Raw genomic sequence first — 22,816 nt, 5'->3', positions numbered from 1 at the left:
CTCCCCCTCTCCCTCTCCCTCTCTCTCTCCCCCCCTCTCCCTCTCCCTCCCTCTCTTTCCTTCCTTCCTCCCTCCTTCCCTCTTTCCCTCTCCCTCCTCCCCAATTGGGTCTCAGGTTTTCACAGTTACATTTTGTACATTTTGTTTTGAGCTGGAAATAACTTCTTTTCATTTCTGCTTGTCCAGAAGCACTATGATCTCCACAGCTAGCATTTGTAGAGAACTTTAAGGTTTGCAAAGAGCTTTACAAATATTATCTAATTTTTTTTCTCCACAAAAATCTGAGGAAGTAGATGCTATTATCCCCATTTTATATAGGAGGAAACTGAAGCTGAAGATCGCGATTTGTCCAAGTTCACCCAACTAGTAAGTATCTAAAGCAGACAATGAACAGAGGTCTTCGTGACTCCCAGCTCAGAGCTCCAGCCGCTATACTACTTAGCTTCTTTGTGATTTTATACAGTTTGAAAGTTTGGGAAAACTTCTAAGTAGAAAAAAAAAAGTTCCCAGTTAATGGTTATAGAATCTCATCATCTCAGAAGTAGAAAGGATCTCTAAGACCATTTCATCCAACTCATACCTGAAGAAGAATCATCTCTCCAATTTGCCTGACAAGTTGTCATCTAGATTTTGCTTGAAGACCTCCAAGATAGCCCTTGGGGAAAGACCTACAAGTTAGGGACTTTTTTTTTTTTTTCTATTATAGTGAGTATGAAAATTGGTTTTTCTGAAACTTCCCTGTATTGTCCTCAGGGCAAAAAATGTTTTGTATCCAATAATGACTTCCTTTTGTGGTATCCTCTGCTCAATTTGCTCAGTTCAATTCACCAAAAAATTGCTGTTTGCCAATACTGTTCAGGGACCAGAAAATAGGGATACAAGTCTATAATAATCCTTAGCTTTATGGAGTTTACATTCTGCCTAACTTTGAGAGGGATAAAATCTCTGCTTATCCTAAAAGGGGAGTCCTAGCAGCCTGCTTCTCTTTAGAACTCACATTTTTGCAATAAATTAAAACCCTTTAGGACTGGGAACACATTAATTTCATGATACCAACCTATCCCATGTGATGTGTATCTTATTTTAAGGAGGTAAATATAATTTTAACCTTAAAATAGAAAATACTATGTCAGAGGTAGGGGGAGCTTTGAAGGTCACTTTAATTGAGCCCCCATTGTCTGTTTTGGGATATGTTAACTGTATTGGGTTTGATGACTCTAACTACAAAAACTGCAATCCCTCAATCACTTGATATAGATAGTGTTTATGGATTATCATGGTTGAAAACATCTTGACTCTGTGGCTAACCTGTCCATGAGCACTCCAAATTCAATGAATATAGTCCTTGAATTAAGAGTGTAAAGTATAATACTAGAGATATACTGGAAACCTTTCTAGGTTGTAGGTCCTACCTTGCATTCTACTGTCAAATCTTTAGAAACTTCTTGAAGTGGGGTATAACTAGAGTGAGGTTCTAGGACTTTGCCACCAAGTAGTAAGTTTAGTAGTCACCATAACTACCACTTTGGAGTGTTCTCTCTCAGTTCTCTTTGCACCCACTCCCAACAGAAGCAACTACTTTAGCAATGTAGAAAGCCTCATTTCCTATGTTAATGTTTTTGAAAGCTATTTGGGGTGTCATCATGGAGACTACTACACCAATTCAAAATTTTAATTCTTTCCTTTTAGGCTTGGCCAAAGAGCAGTTAGTCTCCATGTTGGCAAGCCTTGGGGTCAATGATTATTGACCCAATTTGTCCAGGTCAAACTCAGCTTGGCAATTTCCACATCCTGTAATTGTTTGCCATGACTATTGGCTGATGACTTCAGAACATTAATCTCCTTGAATCTCTCCTGCTCCACCTTTCTCTAGATGCCAGAATGGCTAGTTATAACTCAGGTTTTATGCTATCATGACATGTAGGGAGAGGAATTGAGTGATTTTACAGATGATAGGAGATGAAGTATCTTGGCCAAGGCCATACACAGTAGCAGAGGCAATCCTAGGATTTAGACATTAAAAACAAAACAAAACAAAACATCCTGATGAAAGAATGATAGATATGTAGGGAGTTGAAAGCATGGTCCCTGGCATAATGCATCACCTGCTCTTTTGGAGTAATAAATGCAACATTTCAATCATGATTAATGATTACTCATTGGCCATTTGTTTATTTTTAAGTATACAGATATCTCTGGAGATGAGCACAAATTCTCATAAGCGCAGGGTGGTATCCTTTCCACACTCCTTGATTCTAGTGGACATTACACAATGTTTATAGATACAGGAGATGCTTAATTAAAACCTTTCATTATCATGAATGGATTCTTGGGATCTTGCTGGCTTGTAAAATCAGAATATCTCTCTGGTTTTATCTAATCACTTTTGTCTAAAATCCTATTATTTGGAGGCCGGTTAAGTCTCATGATTAGAATCTAGTAAAAATTGATAGCTTCTTTGAGCTTTCCCTTTTGCTGTAAAGAAAGTTCCTGACTTCTAAAATTAAGGAGAATTCTGAGCACACATTTAGAACTGGATGTTTCAGTGACTCGGTTGTGGATACTTGATAATAAATATGACTTCTATGAACCTTAAATGGGCACTGTCATAGGGACTAAAGATGAACCTGGAAATGTTTAGCCTAGATATGAAGAGTTAGAGGAAACAAAAAAGTGGTTGTCAAGTATATGGAGAACTGATGTCGATCAGTTGATTTATCAGTCAGTAAGCATTTATTAGGTATTTAATCTATGCCAGGTGCTGTGCTAAGCTCTGGAGATACAAAAGAATCCTTTCCACCTCTGGGTAGCCATAAATATTAAGTGAAGTTTTTTTTCTTCAATCTGAATGTTCCTCTTTGTAACTATGACCCATGATTCTTTTTCTTCCTTTTAGGACCAAACAGAACAAGTTTAATTCCTCTTCTATATGTACAGCCTTTTTTTGAATACTTTAAACAAATAAACAAAACCAATAGCTCTTTTATCCTTTCCTGAGTCTTTTCTCCTTTAGGCTAAAGATACCAAGTCCTTCAACTCAATCATTTATTTGTTTCATTATGCCAGGAACTGTGCTAAGACCTAAGGATAAAAAGGCAAAAGACTATCACTGATCTTAAGGAACTTACAATCAAATGGGAAAGACAACACACAAACAAATAAATACAAAGCAAGCCATATAGAGGATAAATCAGAAATAACAAAAGGAAGCCAGTAGAATTTCAAGAGGTTGAAGGTTTCTTTAACTGATCCTCATGTGGTATCATCTCAACATCATTTGCTATGTTTTTGGCCACACTCATCTGGATGAGCTCCAGTTCTCCAATGATCTTCCTCAGACATAGTGGCAATAATCAAAGGCACTTTTTTAAGACTTTCAGTCTGAGGAGGTCAGTCCTTAAAATTTTTTATGATATTCTAGAATCAGTCTTCAGCTAATAGGGAATACCACAAGCATCTAGTAAAACTTCTTGAATAATATTGATTTTGCATTCATAGTTGTTATGCATGTTGTCTTACCTAATAAGTATACTGTAGATTTTTAGAGAGAAAAGACTATCTTTTGCCTTTCTTTGTATCTCTAGAACTTTGCATAGTGCCTGGTAGGTGCTTGAGAAATGTTTACTGACTCACTGGAAAATTAATCACTTAGGTCTTATAAGGATGCCTCATTTCCCATAATAATGTTTTTGTGAAAGGTATTGGGGTGTCATCTTGGAGACTGCTACTGTTCAAAGTTTTGATTCTTTCTTTTTAGGCTTAGACAAACAGCAGATTCTATGTTGGTAAGTCTTGGAGTCAATAACTACGGACTTAATTTTTCTGAGTAAAACTCAGCTTGGCAATTTCCACTTCTATCAGCATTTGCCATGACTATTGCCTGATGACTTCAGATCTGCTTGACTAAAATTCAATCACTAGAACTCCAAGCATCTTTCAATTTACTGAAATTGACATTATATTTTTAAGCACCAGGTAATGTGTTAGGTTCTGGGAAAACAAAGACAAAAAAGAAAACAATATGAGCCCACCCCACCCCCCAAGAATATGTGACTTTCAGCCCTTTCAAAATCCCCAGAAATGGAAAATTGTTACTTCTTTGTTCTTTATACCTTAGTGTAAAAAAGCCAATTCTGATCTTCATGAGCAGCTAGGTAGCTCAGTGGATTGAGTGCCAGGCCTAGAGACAAGAGGTCCTGGGTTCAAATATAACCACAGACACTCCCTGTGTGACCCCGGACAAGTCACAACCTCTTACTGCTTTTCTGCTTTGGACCCAAAACACATTATTGATTCTAAGATGGAAAACACATGTGTGTGTTTTTTAAAACAATACTGATCTTTTTCTAAGCTCCTTTTGATTAGTAAAAGAAAATGGAGACTATAAAACTCTGAAACAGGGTAACAGAGACATTAGCTAGGAATAAAGAGACCAAAAGAGCATCTGACAAGCATAATATGGAGAGAACGTAACAGTCTACATAGGGCTGCCCTTTACTGATATAATAGGTGTCACATTTCAAGGTCCTGTCTTTGAATGGGATAATAAAAAGGAACCATAGAGGGACACTATTTTTTCCCTCTAATGTACAGGTGAGAATAAAACCTCCATGGTGGCAAACCTATGGCACTTGTGCCAGAGTGGTCACTCAGAGCCCTCTCTGTGGGCATACCAACCATCACCCCAGCATAGAATTTTCCAGAGTTCATTACTAGAAAGCCAAAGAGATGTAGGGCTGGGCTGCTCGCCTCTCCCTCTCCATGTAAGCCTGAGGACATCATCCACCCTCTAAAAGGTTTGTCATCACTGTTCTAGGAGAAAAGGATTCATTTATCTTAAGTAAGGCTATAACTAGGGTTTCAAAGAGTTTGCTATCTGTGGGCATGTGTGTGTGTGTATACATATATTCAAAAGAAATATACAATTTACAAGGAACTTCAGGAAGAAGGGCATTAGCAGCTTAGAGGGGCAGAAAAAAGTCTTTCCTCAGAATGTGGTACTTGATATGAGTATTGAAGGAAGTCAGAGGCAGAAATAAAGAAGTGCCTTCTAGTTGTGGAATAGCCAGTCAAAAAGATACACAGAGAAGATGGAGAATCTCCTAAAAGGAATAATACTACGACCAGCTTGGTTAGCCCAGAAAGTGCAGGAAAGGGTTAATGTATGATCAGACTGGAAAAGTAGAATGGTATGAGGCTATAAAGGACTTTAAAAGCCTAATAGAGGAGTTTGTATTTTATCCTCAAGGCAATAGGGAGTCATTGGATATTATTACTTAAAGGAGTGATAGATATGGTCAGATGTGCTCTTATGGAAGATTACTTTGGCAGCTGGGTAGGACTGAATTGAATCAAATGGATTTTTTCCCCATTGTACTTACTTGTATGTATGTCATATCTAAGGTACATGAGAATTGAGGCTCTTAATTCAAGTTTATATCTACTTTATCAGTCTTCCCCAGAAGGCAGGTGAATTAGAGTTGTTAGTGAGTTTAGAAATCAGTGAGTACAAACCTTTCATTTTACAGAAGGAGAAACTGAGGTCAGGAGGAATAAAATGCCATATTGGGGTTCCATAGCTGTTAACTATATAAACCTAGGTCTTCCTGACTCTGACTCTAGATATCTATCCATTTCTAGGAATAAATTTAAAAATCTCAATATTGCTGTTGCTCACATAAGATGTGGTATCTTCAGACTCTATTCATTTGCTTTATTGTTTTTTTAAATATTATCTTATGCTTTGGAACTGATACTAAGCATTAATTCAAAGGGAAGAGCTATAAGGGCTAGGCAATTGGGGTGAAGGGACTTACCCAGGGTCACACTGCTAGGAAGTGTCTGAGCCCAGATCTGAACCTACCTATGCATTTTCAGTGATTGCATCCCATACCTCTAATGCTTTCTCTCTTCCCCTATCAGCTGGCTTCCCTAGCTTCCTACAAATAATAGGTAAAGTTGCATCTCCTATAAGAAGTCTTTCCCAAACCCCCTTAATCTTAGTCTTAACTTTTGGTTAATATCTCAAACTTCTGTTTGTGTCTTGTTTTTCATAAAGATTGGCATGTTGGGGCAGCTGGGTAGCTCAGTGGATTGAGAGCCAGGCCTAGAGATGAGAGGTCCTAGGTTCAAATCCGGCCTCAGACACTTCCCAGCTGTGTGACCCTGGGCAAGTCACTTGACCCCCATTGCCTACCCTTACCACTCTTCCACCTATAAGTCAATACACAGAAGTTAAGGGTTTAAAATAATAAAAAAAAAAATTAAAAAAAAAAAGATTGGCATGTTATCTCCCCTATTAGACTGTGATCTCCTTGAAGGCGGGGATTACTTGCTCCCCTTTTCCTTGAACTTTTAGCATTTAGCCCAGTTTCAGGAACATAGCAGGAGCAACTGTAGTAGATAAGAGTGTGGGACCTGGAGACAGAAAGATTCCTCTTCCTGTGATCAAATTTGGCCTCAGACACTTATTAGCTATATTACTTTGGATGATGACTTAACCCTGTTTCCTCATCTATAAAATAAGCTGGAGAAAGCAATGGGGATTTCCAAACCAACCCAAGGTCTTTGCCAAGGAAGCCTCCCCAAAAGGGTCAAAAAGAGAAGAATCAGCCAGAAAAAATGCCTGAACAACAAGAAGTACTTAACAAATGCTGGTTAATTGGATTATACTCCACACCTAGCTGCCTCTCAGTAAGCAGTTAAATGCTGTTTGGAAATGTATGCTAGAAACAAACAAACAAAAAAACAACAGCAGCAAGCAGTCCATCTCTCCAGACAATCTCAGAAGGAATCAAAGATCTCCTAACATCACTGGCAGTTCACAGAGGATTCTAATTAAGCAAATTTGGTTTATTTTCTTAACAAAGGCTCAAATCAGAACCAGAAAACCAGACAGCTGGATGCAAGTGAAAGGACAGATCCAGGAAATGCAGGCTATTCTGCATAGTGGTGCACCAAGGCTACCAAAAGAAAAAGCTCTTCATTTTCATTTAAATTGTCATTTCCTAGAAATGTTTGGAGGCTCAATCACTTGAAGCTAATGTATGTTTTTCTTTAAGGAAAAAAAAATCTAATTTGCTTAATTTACAGATGTTGATTTCTTTAATTCCCCACCCCTTCCCCTTCCCATCCATACCCCATCAGTTTTGGAAACAAAAGCATATACTAGCTGTCGACTGATAGGGTACCATTTGCTGTAACTCTGCTGAATTACCACTCAAAGACCAATCCCTGAGCAGATGCTCTTTGGGGAATTTCTCAACCCAGAGGTTCTAGAGCCCTTCTGTGGAGTAATTCCTCCCACTTGGGTGCCTTTGGCTGGAGGTTAATAAATGAAGAGGGAAAGCTAGAAGAGAAGAATTTTAATTAACTTCTGGTGGATGGGAAGTGGCCAGGTAGGTAGCAGCTCAGCAGAATAGGAGATGCACATATATAGGGTTCTGGTTTTACAAAGCTTTGGTTGTTATTGGTTTGGTCATGCCCAATTCTTTGTGGCCCCATTTGGGGTTTTCCTAGCAAAGTTACTGGAGTGGTTTGCCATTTCCTTCTCCAGCTCATTTTAAAGGCGAGGAAACTGAGGCAAGGAGGGTTAAGTGACTTGTCCAAGGTCACATAGTTAGTAAATGTCTGAAGCCAGATTCGAACTTTGGAAGATGAATCTTCCTGGCTCTTTGTTGAATGCTCTATGCTCTGAACCATCTTATTGCCTATATATGCTGGGTAGACCCTAATTCTGTTTTTACTCAGCAGTGAATCAGTCTTCCTGCCTTCTGTTTACTTTCCTAACTACATTTGGCTTAGACTAACTTAAAAATGAATTTGTTTTCCTTGTGTACACACTGACCAATGGCAAAGGAACCCCGAAATCCATTCTGGATGACTGGAGGAAACTAATAGGGGATTAAAACAAGTTTCCTTAGAAATGCACAGGTGCAGGTTTGGGAGATTATTGGCAGCAACAAACCCTATATGGGTCCCTTCCTGTCTTTTCCTTTTAACCAAAACATCTGTCTGCAAGTAAATTTTATAAGGATCATTTTTAACACCATAAAAATGGCCTCTAAAATGCCTCGAGGACTTTGCTAGGCCCATTGTTTAACACAGATCACCACCATCTGCCAGCAGAACAAGAAAAACTGTGCTGACAGATAGTGGTCATGAAAGAACAAAATGAGAGAAATAGCAAAACAGTGAGTTCAACAAACAATTCTATACCAGTTTGATATTTTTTAATAGTTAGAAAGAACCTCAGGCTCCACTTGTCAGAGAAATCAATGTATTAACCAGGATTGGCTCACACTCATCACCCATGAGAAATCTCTTCTTCATGGGATCTTTTTTAAATGAATGCTAGGTTGTCCATTATTGAGGTCAAAGAAGCAACCAAGGGAGATGGAGAGAGAAAAGAAGTATTCAAGGGAACAAAGAAAAAAGGAAAGAAACATTCATTCATCAAATGTTTGCTTTGTACCAGGTCTCTGGAAATACAAATACAAGTAAAAAGAAAGATGGTCCCTGCCCTCAAGCAGCTTATATTTGAATGAGGAAGACTACATACAAAAGGGAGCTAAAATAAAAAAAATTAAAGGCAGGATTGGATGAAATTACCCAGTAAGCAGGGTAAGTGGTCAAGGAAGGAAGGAACAAAGAAAGGAAAGCAGAAATGGAAGAAAGAAGAGAAGGGCACAGAAAAAGAAGGAGAAGGGGGAAAGGAAGAAAATCTCAAAAACCTAGATTATATCTGTTGGAAATTGTGTCTTATTCTTGCTTTTGAAAAGGCATTTTTAATCTTCATTAATGAGGTTATCTTATTTCTCTTCTATTATCAGGCTGTGATGCTATCATTTTTAAGAAGATAAAATTTCATAGGGATAAATGTGATGTCTTCCAATGGGTTGAACAAAGCAATTTCCTAAGTAAGAGGTAATCCTAGATGGCAGCAAGACAATGGAACATGACAGCTCCCAAATCAATACAACCCGAGACAGCCTTTCCAAAGTCATAATGTCCAGAATGGGATATATCCAAAATGATATAATGTCATCCTGCTGTGCTCTATCTCTATGAGCCCTAATTTGGGGCACTGAATTCTCTTCTCACTGCCCCAGTTTTTGAAAGACATTGGAATCTGGAGAGTGTCCAGAGGAGACTTACCAGGATGATCAAGGGCTTCAAGATCATGCCATAGGATCGTTATTTGAAGGATGGAGGAATTTTCCTTAAACATTTTGAGGGCGGTCATGTGGAATAAAGATCAAGTATTTAAATGATTCTTTCAGGGAGGAAGGGTTAAATTTGTATTGCATGGCTCTAGGGGTAACAACGGAAAGTTTTGGAAGGAATGAGCAAGAATGCTCAGGTAGGTGGTACAGTAGATAGAGCTCTGGACTTGGAGTCAAATCCAACCTTAGATAATTACTAGCTATGTGAGCCTGGGTAAATCACTTAACTTCTGTTTTCCTGAGTTTTTTCATCTGTATAATGAAGATAAAAATAGCATCTACCTCCCCTAGGATCAAAGGAGTAAATAATTTCAAAGTGCTTAGTTCAGTATCAGGCACATAGCAAGTTCTATATAAATGTTATATTTATTATTATTATTATTATTATTATTATTATTATTATTATTATTACTTGATGTAAGGCAAGCCAGTCAGAACCCTCCTATTGTAGAGGAAGGCAATGGTTTCTTCTCTTACAAGCAATCTTCAGGCAAAATCTGGATGACCACTTGATGGGTATTTTGTGGAAGGGATTTTCAAGCAGGTGTGGACCACACCCTTTGGCCTTATAATGATTTTTTCCAAGTCTATGGCTCTCTGATTCTTTGGCCTGTGTTCATTCATGAAGCCCAATTCTATCCCAGGTAATTAAATCCTTGTTATGATCGGCAAAATAATCCTTTCCAAAATGAGGAGCAAGGGCAAAGTTGTCAAAAGAGGAAAGAAACTGGACATTTTTTTTCAATAAGGATAGCACTATTTGAAATAGAAACTCCCACTAACATTGTCCACTCCCAGAAGCAGTTTATCATAATCCTGATACTCAGGTAAACAAGCTTTAATGGAGAAGAATCACTAAGAGCCTGAATCAGTGAGAGGCTGCCTTTTTTTTTTTTCCAGAAGACTGAGATGAGACTGTTAATTCAGTTTCTCTCGACACAGTAGGTTTTTGCACATAATTATCTGAAGCACATCAGACTTTTAAAAAAGGCCTGACACTCCATGGGAAATTGTGTTCTTTGTGCCCAGTTAATGTCCTATCACAGTCTGGAGAGCCAAGGAGCTCAGTGAAGCTGGCCCATCACCAGCATACTTGTTTCATACAAATAAAGATGGAAAAAGATATCTGTGGTCGCACTATCCAAGGAAGTTCTCTCTGTGGTGGGCCTGCTTCCACTTGAGCTCGGTGTCAGCCGATCAGGGGTCACACAGATGTTAATAAGAGGGTCTGAGCTATCAGATATCAGCTGGCTTAGGAAAGGGAGCCTTTTGGTGCCATTTGTAAGCAAAGTAGAACATAAAAGCAAATGTCTAACCAAATCATGTTAGTTACAATTATTTGACACATCAAATTTAGAAGACAATATGGTACCAAAGAGCACTGAGCCCCAAAGGGTCATCTGTAATGATTGTTTCCCCCTACTCTCTTATGTTAATGGCACCATGTTTTTTTCCAGTCGTTAGAGAGTTTGTGACTTCATTGGTATGTAAGTTACTCATGGACAGGAAAATGGGAGCTGACACTGGGACTAATTGATTATCTGGGACTAATGATGCTGGAGATAAAAGACTTCAAGAGCCTGTCTTCTCCAGACACACACATAGTTTTTAATTCTCAAGGGGAATTGGATTCTCTCCTCTTTCCATCAGCACTAGGATACACAAACATAGCTGCTATGGGAGAAGAGAGGATACTTTTCATTATTTTAAAGAAGTAGAGAATCCTGGGGAATTTCTGTTCTGGACAATTTAATTCATTCATCTGATTGATAAAGTAAACTTATCTCAGGTAGAAAGCTATGTGCTGGCTGGTGAGGATACCCAGGGAAAGAAGGAAATGGTAGAGCATTGGAGCTCAGAAGAGAGACTAAAGCTGGATAAATGGATCTGGTAGGCACCTGCCCAGAGAAGAAAATTAAATCTATGAGAGCCGTTGAGATCACCAAGTGAGAGTGTACAGAGAGAGAAGAGATGGGGGCCCAGGGTACAGCCTTGAGGTATTGCCACAGACAAGGGAAATGACCTGATGATGAGCCAGCAAATGAGAATAAAATGGATGGGTCAAAGAAGCAATGGTACAGTCCTGTGAGTTATAGTGTGCTAAACTCTTTGAAGAATTGAAAGCATGTATCACCCACAGGTCAATGGAGAGACACGTGGTGGGTACAAAAGGATTAGGAAAGAGAGCTGGAGTAAAAGCTTAATTATACATTTTCTTTATAACAGCACAGGAAGAACTGAAAGGGACTTTTGAGAAATGGACAAGTCATGGCATTTTTGTCCTTTTAGATAAGTAGCTATGGCCATATTTCATAGAGGTTAATTAGTTTTAACATTCATTGCTGTTTGGTGGGAGACCAATGAGGGAGCCATTTTTACTCTAAAGCTTCATAGCAGGTTTGGAGATGAATATGAATTAGAACTGTCTTCTGAATAAAAGGAGAGATGAGCGGCTATATGCTCCATCAACAAGAAAAATAGTGGTAGGAGTCAGCAAGAGAAGATCAAAGGCCTTTTGGCAAAGGGAGGGAAGGACCCTAGAAATTCCTTAAATCCTGGCTGGGGAGAGCAAGCTCTATTTCCAACAGTTGCTGTTCTCAGCTCCCCCATTCTAGTTGATATATACATATATTTCTCCTCTGTTAATAACCAGATATTGGTTTTTCTTCTCCAGAGACCAGATCACACAGTTGCTTATTAGTTTCTGTTTATGTTAATTAATACAGATTTAGCTATGCCAATTTTCACAGGTCCACATCCCGAGGGCCTAGAGAGAATCAAGAAATAGCCCTAAAATGAATTGAATAAATGTTGCCTTTCTGTTCATTTTTTAAAGATGAGTATTTATAGCTGTTTCTATATGTTCAAAACTAAATGAAAAAACTTAACCAATTATCCAGGAAATCCAGGCAATGAAATGTGGTTACCTTGATTCTATAACAATTTGACTAGAATAATATACAAATTAGTTCATATTTTCTATTACTTTGTTTATCTAAGGCCAGACCCATTTTGAGAGGCTTGTTTTGGTCATAGGACAGAAACAGAGGAATTAGCTAGGAAAGAAGAAGCATGAGTGTGAGAAATATTGATAGTTATATACAAATTTATTTTCTTATTCTTAAAAAATGTAATTGGTTTCTTCTTAATTTAAATCACAATTATTTCTGGAAATGTCATCCCACCCTCATTTGCTCTTTTGGAATAAAGAAAATTAATCCAGTAGAAAGACCCTTGCCAGTGACTATGCCAGATAATGTATGCACTATTCTACCATATGATTCTTATACTTAACTCATTAAAATTTTAAAGGCTGGTGGTTTTAAAAATGAGGTGATATTTTAAATTTTGTTTTCAGAAATTTGAATCAACTTCTAATTTCCAATAATTCCAATGAAAACCATCGAGATCCCTCCAGCAAAGGGAATAAGATTATTAATACTGCTGATAAGAGAGCTACATATGCTATTCTCCTGAACATTAATGACTCCCCCCATTGCTTCTTGAATAAAATACAAACTTGTCTATTGGACATTCCGAATGATCTAGTGCCATCACATCTTTCACATTTCTTCCCCTCACATTCTCTATGTTCTAACCAAACCAACTAAATTGCTATTCCCCAAGAAGGACTTTACATGAGCCACCTTGATGCATTGGCACAGACTGTCCCACCTATCTGCTCTCTAGTCTCAGCCACAACCTCCCAGCATCCCTTGCTCCTCTTAAGGCTCAGTTGAAAGGTTGACTTTATCACAGGGTATTTTTCATTCACTTCTCCTTAGTTGTTGGTATGCTTCAGGGATTAGCAAGCCAAAGATTGTTAGTAAGAAGTGGGCCCCATTGCCACATTCAAACAAAACCTAATACTATTCTGGACCTGGAACCTCCAATTGTCTGGTACGCAGCCCAAAATATTTGATAACTGAGCTAAAGCATGGGCTAAACAGTTCTGAAAGCATCCAAGTGTTCGATCTTTGTCCATTGCTCTTATGATGAGCATAAGACTGGCTCAGACATGGGAGCAGTCATGGATCCATCTCATCCCCTTGGAGTTTGTGTAGTCTTGGATGTGGAGACTTCCTCCCAATGGACAGTCTTAGTGATTATAGAAGATCTGAGTTTCTTTGAAAAGTAGTTTTCCAATTTTCCATGTCTTATCTCTTGACCCTGAGACTGCTAAAATGATCTAAAAGTGGCAGGATAAGAGAATCATTTTAGAAATGGGCTGGAAGTGAATTAGGAATTTGGGCAGCCAAACTTTCATACCAAGACTCCTAACCCTAGTCTTTGGAGTACTCATTTTCTAGGGACTGGCTGAACTTAATATCAGTTAACTAGATTTTTCTAAATATTTACTCTATACCAGACACTGTGATGACTGTTGGAGCTGCAGAGACCAAAGCTAAACAGCTACTGACCTCAGGAAGCTTATATTCCTTTGGTGGAGATCACATGATTATTTAAGCTATATAGATACAAGCCATAAAGAAATAAAATACAGGATAGTTTTAGAGGGGAAGGTAGTAGCAGTTGAGAAGACCAGGAAAGGTCTCTTGATGAGAGTTGTGTTGGGTTTCAAAGAAACTAGGGATGCCGTCAGGTAAACGTGAGGGAATGAATTCTAATTATGTGAGACAGCCAGTGAGTACAAAGGCCTGAAGATGGAAAATGGAACATCAAGTGTGAAGAATAGAAAGAAAGCCAATATGACTAGATCAAAGAACACATGGAGGGGAATAATGTAAGAGGGGCCAGGCTGTGAAGAATTTCAAGTACTAAATAAAGGAGTTTCTACTTGGTCCTGGAAGTAATAGAGAGCCACTGGGGTTTATTAAGTAAGTGAGTGATATGGTCTGATCTGCACTTCAAGGGAAAAATCCCTTTAGTAGTCAAGTAGAAGAATGTATTGAGTAGGAGAGAGTCTTGGAGCAAGGAGGACAATTAGAAAGGTATCACAATAGTCAAGAAGAGGGGTGATGAGAGCTTGATCTAGGATGGCTATGTGAGTGGAGAAGAATAGAGATAAGTGAGAGATATTGTAAAGATAGAAATGACAAAATCTCACAATCAGTTGTGTATGTGGAGTGTGGGTGATGGCCAAGTTGAAGATGATACCTAGATTTTCTGGGAAGCAGGTGGGATGGTAGTACATTTAATGCTAATAGTGAAATGGGGAAGAAGGGAAGTTTTGGGAATGACAGATAGAATTTCATTTTGGGTCATGTTGAGTTTGAGCTGAACAAAGCTCAGCCAATTTTAATATCTAATAGTTAATGGATAATATGAGATCAGATCTCAGAATAGATACTAAGATTGGATATGTAGACTTGGGAGTTATTGGCTAAGGATCCATCAGCCCTATCTCCATCCTTGAGTGAAACTCCTCAACTAAGGGGCATAGGTCTACATCTTTTTGATGTGAGATTCTTGGTTCTGCATTTCCCCCATCTCTTAACTTGGTTTATTAATACTTATAAAGCCCAAGGAAATCTGTGTTGAATCTGGAAGTACGAGTTGGGTAGTGATATTTACCCAAACATTATGAAGCAAAAAACACTTTAAAATTTCTCAGAAATAATTATCTATACAGGGAAAGTGAACATTTCTCTCTGCAGGTGGCAAAGTTGGCTGATTTTATTTATTTTATCTCCTTTTGAATTCCTCATGATCAGTGATGATTATAAATACTTCAAAGGCTGTTTCTAAAGCCTGAGTATTTTACCTCCTCTCTCCACCAGTTTTTTCCATTTAAGAACTGAGTCTTTGGCATGTTCTAGGCATGGTGGTGTCTTGGTCTTGGGTTTACTATTCCCTGGAAGACAAAGGAAAGAGACAGCCATTAGATGCAGAAATTCAGAAGCCAAGGGGTGGCTAAATAGCCAGAACTTCCTATAGCAGTGGTTGCTGATTTGATCCATTCTGTGAACAAGTGGGTGGACTTTGTTCCTCTCGGTATAATAAAAAGTGATGCTTCAGTTCTTTGTAAAGAATCCTATGTTTTCTATGGAAAGACTGGTGCCCACATGGCAAAGAAATAATTCCGGGAGTGAGTAAAGAGGGGGATAACAGGAGATCAGGGAGAGAGTAGGGTGGTACAGGGATAAGTTCCTGTTTTATAATCCTGTATAATATTCTCATACGGCCTCATTTCTGAGGATCACTAAGTAATAAAGCTGAAAGGGATTGTAACAATCATCTAAGTCAATCACCTCATTTTACAGCAAAGGAAATTGAAGTCCAGAGAAACTATGTGAGTTATCCAAGGTCACACAGATGGTAAATATCAGATACAGGACTCAATCTGTTTTAATTCATCTGGCATTAATTAATTGCCAACTATGGATACAAAGACAAAAATAAAATACTTCTTGTCATCAAGGGGCTTCCATTTAATCAGAGCAGAATCAAAGACATATCTAACTGTAATAATGTTATTATGCAATAAATACTTTGTAGAGGTACTTTGTGAAGTTCAAGGACAGACAAACAATAACTCATCTTCTCCCAGTAAGAGAAAATTCCTTCTTTCAGAATATGAAATGATGAAGGTGTTAGCTATGAAAGGATAAATGTAGCCAAGAGGAGCCATTTCATATAGGTTTTCCAGTAAAGAGTAATAGAAATTGAGTAGGAAAGAATTGGGAATTTCAGGATAAGGAAAGAGTATAATCAACACCAGAGGAGTAAAATCCAAAAAGCCATAGAACATTTGGTCTGATTGAAGCATGACTCTTGGTGTGGTGAGTCATGAATTTGTGACTGTAAGAAGGATGAGATGATCCTGGGTAAGTAATGTGGGAGACAGACTGTTTCAGGCCTTGAATGCCAAGTAATGGAATTTGGACTTAATCTGAGGGATGGCAAAGAGTCATCACATGTTCTCAAAAACAAATGTAAGATGAAGGAGATAATGGTTTAAGATTAATCTAGTAAGATCATGTAGTATGAACTACTGGGAAAAAAATCTTCATGATAGTTAGATTCAATTCAATTTCAGCTTTAAAAAAATATTTCTACTATGTGCCCAGAGCTTTGCTTGAAGATTAACAAGAAATAATATGCCCACCATCCATGCCAATGGAAATGTCTCCAAAATCAAAGTGATAGACATTTCCCTTAGCCTTTTCCCTAATTACCCTACAGTTCTGTTTGAGGATGTATATTTCCCCACTTCAGGTACAAAGAATATCAAATATTGATAATCATATCAGGAGCATCACGAATGTTTATTTTCTCTCATATTGACAGATAGTAGTAAATTAGTGGAATGACTATTTGGAAAAGGAACAAGGCATCCTCATTCTCCCTCATAGTTAGCACCTGAAACATCATGTGAAGTTCCAGTTTTTTTTGGGGGGGTAACTCCAAGAGATTGGCAGCAAGATGGGGGAGGGGGGATAGAGTGCCTGTCATAAAGTTAGGGAGACTCCTTTTGCTTCAGATATTTACTAGCTGTGTGACCTTGGGTGAGTCACTCACTTAATCCTTTTTGCCTCAGTTTTCTTACCTGTAAAAAAAAATGAAGAATGAAATATTAAACTACTCCTATGTCTTTGCTGAGAAAACCTCAAACGAGGTCACAGAGATGGATATGACAGAAAGTCTCTGATCAACATTAATAAATTCCAAGGGTAAAAGAGGTAGTCAGTGTATTGCTCATCCCCCAAATAGAGCAGTAAATACCTTCTAGATGATGAGCTATGATGAAGAGGTAACAATAAAAACCATGTAAGACTCCAATATATTGCAGTAGGGTTCAAGGGTTTGGTTAGCCTCATCTTAGATAGAGAATGCAAATGATGTCTCTTGAATGCTTCCTAGTAAGCATCATACCACCTTAGACCTCTAAAGTACTTCTTCTTTCTCTAGTCATTGAAATGCTGATTATCATCATCAACAACAAACAACAAACAACAACAACAGAGTACTTACATAGCACTTCAAAGTTGGTAAAATGTTTTACATATGATGTAACCTTTGATAAAACATTGGCTAAAAGCACCAGCATCAAAGAAGGAACTGTAGGATGAATGTGTACAAGGAGAATCTGGATTATTCTTACACATACGAAGAAGAAAAACATGCTTCTTATGTTGCTTATCAGGAGAGACCCACTTCCTTGTCTCCTATTACAAAGTTTTAAAATACTGCTTTGGAAGGTGAGCTTCTACTCACTCTTACACGTGTGGCATCCTCAGGAGCCTCAGGCATAGTTGGATGTTATCTGGAAGAGAGGTCTGAAATGAGAAGTTTCTCATAATTATTCTAAGGAAGATGCAAGTCAGTAACCTTGGAAAGTGGTTCATATCTCAAGATGGGCAACCTGCCCAGTGCAGGTGCTATTGATAATTCTGAGATGATCATCTTGGCAGGAAGCAAATATTGGAAAGCTTCTTGCACTGATGACTTGATGATGATGATAAAAAGAGGAGTGAAGGGGATTTTGAGCATGAAAAGTATGAACTTGCTAGTGCTTAGACATCAAAGAAAATGAGTAATTCTGAACATGCAAGAAAAGAGGACTATCATAAACTCCTCAATATAAGTGTTTCTTCTCCTTTGGAAAGGGATCTCCCCCAATTAGGTTTGACTATCAATCAGTGTGAACAATCATTAATGGTTTTAATCCCATGCAGGGGTTTATCTCATCAGTTAGTCTTACTTCCAAAGGCAGAAATTCATCCATTAGTAGTTCCTTAGATTATCAAGGACTGGAATTGGGTGGATTTATAGGAATTACATAAGACAGAAAAAATTAAAAAAAGGCAAGATGGGGTTTATAGAAAGAAATCATTCCAAAAAATTCTTGAAAATACAAGTACAGAAACTAGAATACTAAATAAAGACAACCTGTTAAGAATGAAAAATGCATGAAGCTTATCAGTGACCAGTGTCATCCAGGACTCAGTGATTAACAGGGTTCCTGGGACTGATGACATTTCACAAGGCAGTTAGATTAATCACTGGGGGCCTGGTTGACTCTGAACAGAACCTGATTTCTCGGTACCAAAGAACTCATAGATAAGCACCTTGGCCTTATTTTTGTTTGTTTGTTTGTTTTAGGCTAGTAGATTTTATCTGGCAGATTTACCTCAGAATATAATTCAAACTCATCATGGCTAGATCTTAAAAGTAGGTTACATCAAAACCCAAGTTCAACTGTCATCTCTAACAGAGAGTCAGGGGATGTGAATGACACCATACTATATAGTGTGACATAAGAATCAGAAAAATGGGTTAAGACCTCATTTCAGAGCCTGCCTCCAGAACTTGTTTAATGGGCAAAAGCTTGCCCTTTGTTGGTCTCCCTATTGTTTATCTGTGAAATGGGGCCATTTATACCTGTAGTGTATCCCTTCCATGGCTGTTGGGAGGAAAACATACAATGTAGACTATGTTACAAATCTCAAACACCACATGGAAGTCAGTTATCTTGGTGAGAGTCAGAATGGAGATAGATGGGTTTTCCCATTTATGGGAGAATCCCAAGTTGTTAGCACTGGAAGGGTCTCTAGAGACTGGGGAATCACATGTTCTCATAGTGCAAGTGGAGAAAAGGAGAACAAGGGTGGTACAGCCTTCTGAAGCTCCAGAGTTACTAAATAACAAAACCAAGACTCAAAAAAGATGTGACTACTTAGAGTTATGTCATAACCGATGTCACTACTACTGATAATTATCAGTAATAATAAATTATCCTTTAACTGATGCTTTAAAGTTTACCAAATACAAAGATTGTTTCATTTAATCCTCCTAACAACCTGATGTTTTCCCCATTTTCCAGATGAGGAGTTGAGGCTAAAAGATATTAGGATCTCCTAAGTGGTACAAGGAATAGAGAAGATGTGCCTGGAGTCAGGAAGACCTGACTCAGATGCTTAGCTAGTCATATGACCCTGAGCAAGTCAGCCTCTGATTGCCTTAGTTTCTTCAAGTGTAAAATGAGGATAATAACATCACCCCCTACCCAAAGTTTTTGGGAGGATCAGATGAGATTATATGTACAAAGCATTCAGTCCCAGGCTTCTGTTGGCATTCAATAAATGTTTGTTTCCTTGTTTCCTTTCTTCTTGATCACCTTCTCCTCCTGGACTTCCCATTAGCTTCTCACACCTAACATTACTCTCTTAACCTTATCCTCTTCTAAACATACATTTAAAATATACCTTTGGGACACTTTTGGTGTATCAGACATTGTGTTCAGTACTGGGACTACAAAGCCAAAAAGAAATTGTCCCTCCCTACTTGCAATGAGTTTATTGTTGTTCAGTTGTGCCCTACTCTGTCTGATGCCTTGGACTTGGCAAAGATCCTGGGGTGACTTGCCATTCTCTTTTCCAGTATGTCCCCGTTTTACAGATGAGGAAATGAAGCAAATAAGGGTTAAGTGACTTGTCCAGGGTCACACAACTAGTAAGTATATGAAGCCATATTGGAACGGAATTCTGACTCTAGGTCAGGCTGTTCTATCCACTGCATCACCTAGCTGATCCTTCTGAGAGGAATTGCCATGTACACCTAGAGGTTAATACAGATACAGCTAAATGCAAAACCCTCTTCTCCCCATTCACACAGCCATGATACTTCAGGCAGCTCCCATTCTTCATTGGTCTCTCTATAGACTTTGCCTTCTCAAATTCTTGCTCCCCATATTACCAAATTGAGATTCTTGAAGCACAGATCACTCCCTTGCTCATGAAGCACTGGTGGCTCCCCATTGCTTCTATATAGAATACAGAGAATTTAGCATTTAAAGGCCCTTTATGCTTTATCTCCTTCCCAGCTTTCTAATTGAGCACTCATTACTCCCTTCAAATACTTTATGTTCCCACCATTTTGGTCTGTTCATTGGTCCTTTCCCCAACATCCCTGGTCTTCTTCTCATCCCTCATGTACTAAATAGTCTCTCTCCTTACCTCTGACACTCATGATCCCTGACTTCCTTCGAAATTCAGCTCAAGTGCCTCTCCCTACTCCATGAAGTCCTTCCAAATCCTCTCAGGTAGGGTTCTCTTCAGCCTCCTGTGACTGGGTGTTGACTTGGTCTGTGTCTTGAATTCTCTGTGAGAGAATTCACACAGTTCTCTGTGATTGTGTTTTCTTTTCTTTTCTTTCTTTCTTTCTTTTTTTTTAATTTTTAAACCCTTAACTTCTGTGTATTGGCTCCTAGGTAGAAGAGTGGTAAGGATGGGCAATGGGGGTCAAGTGACTTGGCCAGGGTCACACAGCTGGGAAGTGTCTGAGGCCAGGTTTGAACCCAGGACCTTCCGTCTCTAGGCCTGACTCTCAATCCACTGAGCTATCCAGCTGCCCCTGTGATTGTGTTTTGATTCCAGGTAGTAAACAAACTCTTGAGATCAAGCCAGGACTAGTTTCTTTTGTCTGTTCATCTCCAGCACCTACCATAAAATAAGTGAATAAACACTTATTCATTCATTGACCAAGGATTTATTGAATACCTACTGTGTGCGGGGCATTATGTTATTGAATACCTACTGTGTCCCAGGCTGGGGGAAAACAGATTTATAAGTGATACAGACAGAAATACCCTGGCTGGCAGGAACTGGGCTGTGTTTTCATCTTTGGAGCCCCCCGGCCAGCACACACTTGGTTCTTTCTTGAGGTCTCTTCCAGGCTGACAACGTAGGCTTACTAAGAGCCCCAACATCCTCAGATTCAGCGGCAGCTCCATGCCCTGCTTGGCACTGGATTCTTCTGAGTAGCAGAAGGGGTCAGCAGAATCTTCTAGCCTTCCCTGACTCAGAAAGGCTTAACAAGGACCTACAGGGAAACCAGAAAGTGCAAATGACCTGTTAGCTGGGAGCCCTGGGCATTGTTTACCCTGTGAATTGAACACCTTCGGATTTGCAAGATCTCTCTTTCAAGGGGCAGGGAAGGGAGCCTGCAGGGAGAGAGACCAAGTGCCAGAGTTGAGCTGCCAAGTCAGTGCTCTGGAGTTAGTCTGCCAAGGTCCAGGGGCTTGGGAGTGGCTGCTGCTGCTGATATTGCTGCTGGGGATTTTCAATCAGGCTTAGGGAGAGGATGGTGTGGATTCTGAGAGCTTTGACTTTGGGAAAGAAATCTTTCTAATCTCCAAGCCCAGAGTCCTCTTGGAAAGCTGTGCTTTGGGAAGCTGCTATTAACTAAAGGCAGATGAGCAGAACAAAAACTTTTGCTTTAAATAAAAGCAATTTAGGAATAGAGAAAGGAGAGAAATTTCACTGTGGAGAGATCTGTTGTTTCTCTGGTTTCTTTGGAGGCCTACCTGGAGGATAGAGGCAGCTTGGTGGTACAATGAATAGAGTCAAGAAAACTCACATTCCTGAGTTTAAATCTGACATCAGACTCTTATTAGCTGTGTGATCCTAGACAAGTCACTTAACCCTGTTAGCCTCAGTTTCCTCGACTGTAAAATGGCCTGGAGAAAGAAATGGCAAACCACTCCAGTATCTTTATGAGGAAAACCCCAAGAAAAGTCAGACAGGATCACTTAACAACAGCAACAAAGGGGAGTCCCCAGTGGGAAGCAGTATGTGATGTGGAGGAGAAAACATTGGTTCTGATGTCACAGAACCTGGGCTTAAATCCATATTATAGCCGTGTGACCTTGGGCAACCCTGAGCCTCATTAGCCTCAGGTATAAAATGATGGGATTGGACTAGACAGACTTTGAGACCCATCACTCCCTCTCTTTCTGACTCTATGATCCTATACATATTTAGCCCTTGTGTACTGGGTCCAGATCACAGGTATAAGTAGACAGACAAGGAGCTTTGATAAAGCAAGGCCTGGCCCTCCAAGAACATCCAGTCTTACAGCAGGATAAGACTTTCCTTAAATAGTGAGAATACTTAATCCTGTGTAATAAATGCCATAAATAGGTTACACTCTGTGCTCACAGGAGTTCCCATACTGAAGAAATCATGGGTGCTTGATATATAGACAAAGTCCATTAGTCACACGGGAGAGACTGTGTCTCCTGGACATTTCTAGTGTCTTCGGTTCAAAACAAGGAAGATCATGACCAGCTAGAAGTTGAAAGGAGATGCAAATCAGGGAAGTCCTCCTGTAGAAGGTGTTACTTGAAGGGGCTGACAGACACATAGAAAGTCACAGGGTCTCTCTGCTGCTTACTCATGTTCCCCTTTGCTTAGACTTAAATTTAGCAGATGCCAGACTGAAGAGAAAGGATTTTTAGTTGATTTAGAAATCTTTAAGTGTCTTGTCTTCCCAATCAATCAAGCAGCAAGAAATTATAAAGTTCCTACTATGTGCCAAGCCAGGAGAGAGAGAGAGAGAGAGAGAGAGAGAGAGAGAGAGAGAGAGAGCTGTCTCTTATACACANGGATCTTCAGGGTGACCCCCTAAAGTGAAGGGATCAGCCTCTTCTCAGCCGTTGTTGTTGTTTGTTCTTCCTTCAATGGAGGCTCTCCACAACAGGAACTGTCTTTCTCCTCTGAGTAAGGAAGAACTGCTCACTAGGCTTTTCCACTGGTTGGGATCTGGAGCTCCTGGTCTCTGCTCCACACTCAACAGAGTTCATAGGGCAAAGACCTTCACTTCACCGTTTCTCCCACAATCCTCTCCTC

The 22,816-nt window shown here is 39.3% G+C and overlaps 1 protein-coding gene across 1 annotated transcript in view; it reads left to right on the top strand.

Moving 5' to 3' along the window:
• The window catches only part of PRKG1 (protein kinase cGMP-dependent 1), a 1,248,761-nt gene that overhangs the window by 678,771 nt on the left and 547,174 nt on the right, over nucleotides 1-22,816 (top strand). Inside the window, exon 7 of the mRNA XM_044660333.1 lies at nucleotides 3,721-3,736. Coding sequence (XP_044516268.1) covers nucleotides 3,721-3,736 — 16 coding nt within the window. The remainder of the gene's footprint in view (nucleotides 1-3,720; nucleotides 3,737-22,816) is intronic.

Source organism: Gracilinanus agilis, chromosome 2 (assembly GCF_016433145.1).
Source record: "Gracilinanus agilis isolate LMUSP501 chromosome 2, AgileGrace, whole genome shotgun sequence".
In the NCBI taxonomy this organism is placed as follows: Eukaryota; Metazoa; Chordata; class Mammalia; order Didelphimorphia; family Didelphidae; genus Gracilinanus; species Gracilinanus agilis.
This window is presented reverse-complemented; position numbering and strand designations above follow the sequence as displayed.